Consider the following 3251-nt stretch of genomic DNA (forward strand, 5'->3'; position numbering starts at 1 on the left):
ATGGAGTACATTCTTAGGCTGACTTCTTGCTTGATTAGGTTTTCTTATATGTATATAATGATCCTGCTGGTATCTCCCTTATCACATAAGTATATGTGCACTTAGAGAATACAAGCATTGATTACATCATTCATACCATAAGTAGGACAGTGAGTATACTGCTAGGAAAAGAAGCAATATGATATTTCAAATGCAAAGATACACTAGTTTTAAATCATCCATTATCAGTTTAGATTTTTAAGTTTTTTTCTCTTTTCAATTTGTACAATGAATATGGATGGGAGAGCAAGTGATCCATTATAACCTTCATGGATCTGGGTATTTATCCATCAAGCAAATGTCAGAAACTGAGTGGTGGCTGAAAATGTTTCTAAATATTATATTTATCCTCCTGTTATTTCATTACTATAGCTCAAGATCCAAGTAAATAAATTTAATTGTAATTTAAATGGTCTCATTACAATTCTTAAAAATAATAAACCCTTACTTCTCAGTCACAGTAGATTATCAGGAGTTATCTCTGATTAATTTTGCTTAAGATTACCTAGATTTCATTTTTCAATAGAGATCAAAATCATTGTACACTGTATCTCACTAGTAATAATTACTGGCTAGAAAATAAAAAATGATATGTATTATTAAGTTGTGACATATAATTGCCAATATCTATGTAACTGTTATACCAAATATTACTTTAAGTAATTCTTTAATTTCTTAAATAAAAAAAAAACCTTTAGAAAATATATCCATGCTATCCTTCATTTAACAGCTGAAAAAAACTGAGATGTAGAGAAGCTAACAAATGCCTAAAGCTTCTGTAACAAAGAGCAGAAATGATATTTGAACCCAGCACAGTCTGGTTCAGAACCTGTACACTTATCTATTTTGACCACACTACATCTCTATTGAATGATCTGACCTTCTTTCTACTGAAGAGAATACACAAATGGTGCCTTCCATTTTCCAATATGTAGGTAAAACTAGAATACCACCTGTACTTAATTGTTTAGTATCAGCCTACTCTGACGTTAGGCTGAGTTAGATGTCCTTCCTTTCTGTTCTCCTCATATAGCATTTAATATGCCAGTTTGTCATTCTTTTTCTTTATATCTCCCAACTTATTTTTTTAAGATGTATTTATTTATTCATATAGAACTGGGGTACAGGCCAGAGATGTGGAGGGTGAGAGGATTCACCAGAGACAGAGTAAGGAGCAGAACAGGCAGATCAACGAAGTACACCGCTGGGGGGAGGGGCGGGCGGGTCAGGAGAGGTCTGCCTCACCATGGGGATCTCCTCGGGGCAGGCGGTGGGGTGATCGAACTCATGAGGAAGTGGCTTAACCTTCTTAGTGCTGTGCTTTAATCTGCTGGGCCACCCCCTCCCTCAACTTATTTTAACAATCATTGAAAGACAACATAGTACCTAAAAAAATACCAGAGGCTCAATCAATGTCTGTTGGAGGAAAGAATGCTTCTCAGATTTATATGTCTGCCTATTGGCCTTCCAGACCACACTAAAATAATCATCTCTACCTTCTCCATCACCATTATCTGATATCAGCTTTTGCTGGTGTACACATTGTAACAGGATTCTCATTTCCCATTGAAGTATTTTAGGAAAGCATACAAATGGTTATTTCAAGGTAAAAAATAAAAGAACTTTACCTTCTAAATCTTCTTTCTCAAAATGTGTTTTGAGAATAGAGCGAGTTCCACCTCTATCGACAACTGCCTCTTCATCATTTCTCTGTAGATAGGAGAGAAAGAAGATTGAGTAATGGTAGATATATTCTCTGAATTTCAAAATATAAACTTTAACATCATCTAATTTTTTTTTAAGATTTATTTATTTGTACATATAGAACTGGGGTACAGGCCAGAGGCTCAGGGGCGATGAGAGGATTCACCAGAGACAGAGTGGGGAGCAGAACAGGCTGACCAACAAAGTACACTGCTGAGGGGAGCAGCAGGCGGGTCAGGAGAGGTCTGCCACGCCATGTGGTCACCTCCGGGGCAGACGGGAATCGAACTCATGCGGAAGTGGCTTTAGATTCTCAGTGCTGTGCTTTAACCCGTTGCGCCACCAGGGAGGGCCAACATCATCTAATATTTTAAGGATTTAACCCTGTCACTTAAACACACATACATGAATAGTCTTGTTGACAATCAAGAGTTAGTTCAGTAAAGGGGGGGATAAAATTAATTTGCCCAGATATTAAAAGGAATGTCAGTTGATTTTCTTTGAAATTAAAGTCAGTCAAACATTTCAGGTGATATTACTTGTTAATGAGATGAAAATACAAAATAAAAAGCTATTTTGTCACCTTAGTAATATGCATTTTATCCCTGATAATTCTTGTTAACAAGATGACATTTTGAACTATATGAGGAAAATATGAAAATCATTAGTATTAATACTACTAATGCCATAGCAGGGTGAAATAATTCCACTGCTATTAAAAATGGGGTTGAGAAGATCTAATCTCTTGAAAGCAATCAGTAGCAATTAAGTAAACTATAAATTTTAATTACTTTGTTTCAGAACAATGCATTTTATTCAAATTAAACTATAATTACAGTTATGTGCATTAAATCTTCATTCAGCTTCCATATATATTTTTACCCATTTATAATGATTGGACAGAAGTTCTGACTTTGAACATTATACACATGAGGAAACAACACACTGACTGATTTGGTATTCTATAAAACAATAGGGATGAGATGATCTTTTTTGACCATACAAGAATAGACAAAATATTCAAATTAAATGCAAGTTATTTCTAACTTACATCTGGATATGACCACTTACATGAAAATTGCTTTAAAAGTTATTGAGCATCATAAAAGGCGAAATGTAAAGGTGAATGAATCTTCCAAGATCTAAGTCTATTCTTATATGTCTATTGGGAAAATAAGACTTGTTTCTCCTTTGAAATCTTTTTAATTCCTGGATATATCATTGATAAATGTAACCTCCATTTTTTTTACAAGTCAGTACTATTTTCAGCTGTAAGATTATAGACATATTTCAACCTAGAATGATCACCTTTAATGTGCTTCACATGAAGCAAATATACGTAGGAAAAAGCGTTTTATAGCATGAAGTCCTGTGTTTTCTCAAAACATGTGCTGAGACAGACCAGGGCAAAGTTTGAAATCAGAGTTAAAAAATTTATATGATGGGGCCCTCCCTGGTGGCGCAGCGGGTTAAAGCACAACACAAAGAAGCTTAAACCACTGCCTCTT

At 34.9% G+C, this 3251-nt stretch overlaps 1 protein-coding gene across 2 annotated transcripts in view; it reads right to left on the bottom strand.

The window, feature by feature from the left end:
- The window catches only part of SLC4A10 (solute carrier family 4, sodium bicarbonate transporter, member 10), a 252551-nt gene that overhangs the window by 151972 nt on the left and 97328 nt on the right, over positions 1-3251 (bottom strand). For both annotated transcript variants that reach the window (XM_004674608.2, XM_004674607.2), the window contains exon 2: positions 1668-1749. In XM_004674608.2, the coding sequence (XP_004674665.1) occupies positions 1668-1749 (82 nt within the window). The remainder of the gene's footprint in view (positions 1-1667; positions 1750-3251) is intronic.

The sequence above is a fragment of the Condylura cristata genome, unplaced genomic scaffold, assembly GCF_000260355.1.
Source record: "Condylura cristata isolate star-nosed mole 26May11 unplaced genomic scaffold, ConCri1.0 scaffold00002, whole genome shotgun sequence".
NCBI lineage: Eukaryota > Metazoa > Chordata > Mammalia > Eulipotyphla > Talpidae > Condylura > Condylura cristata.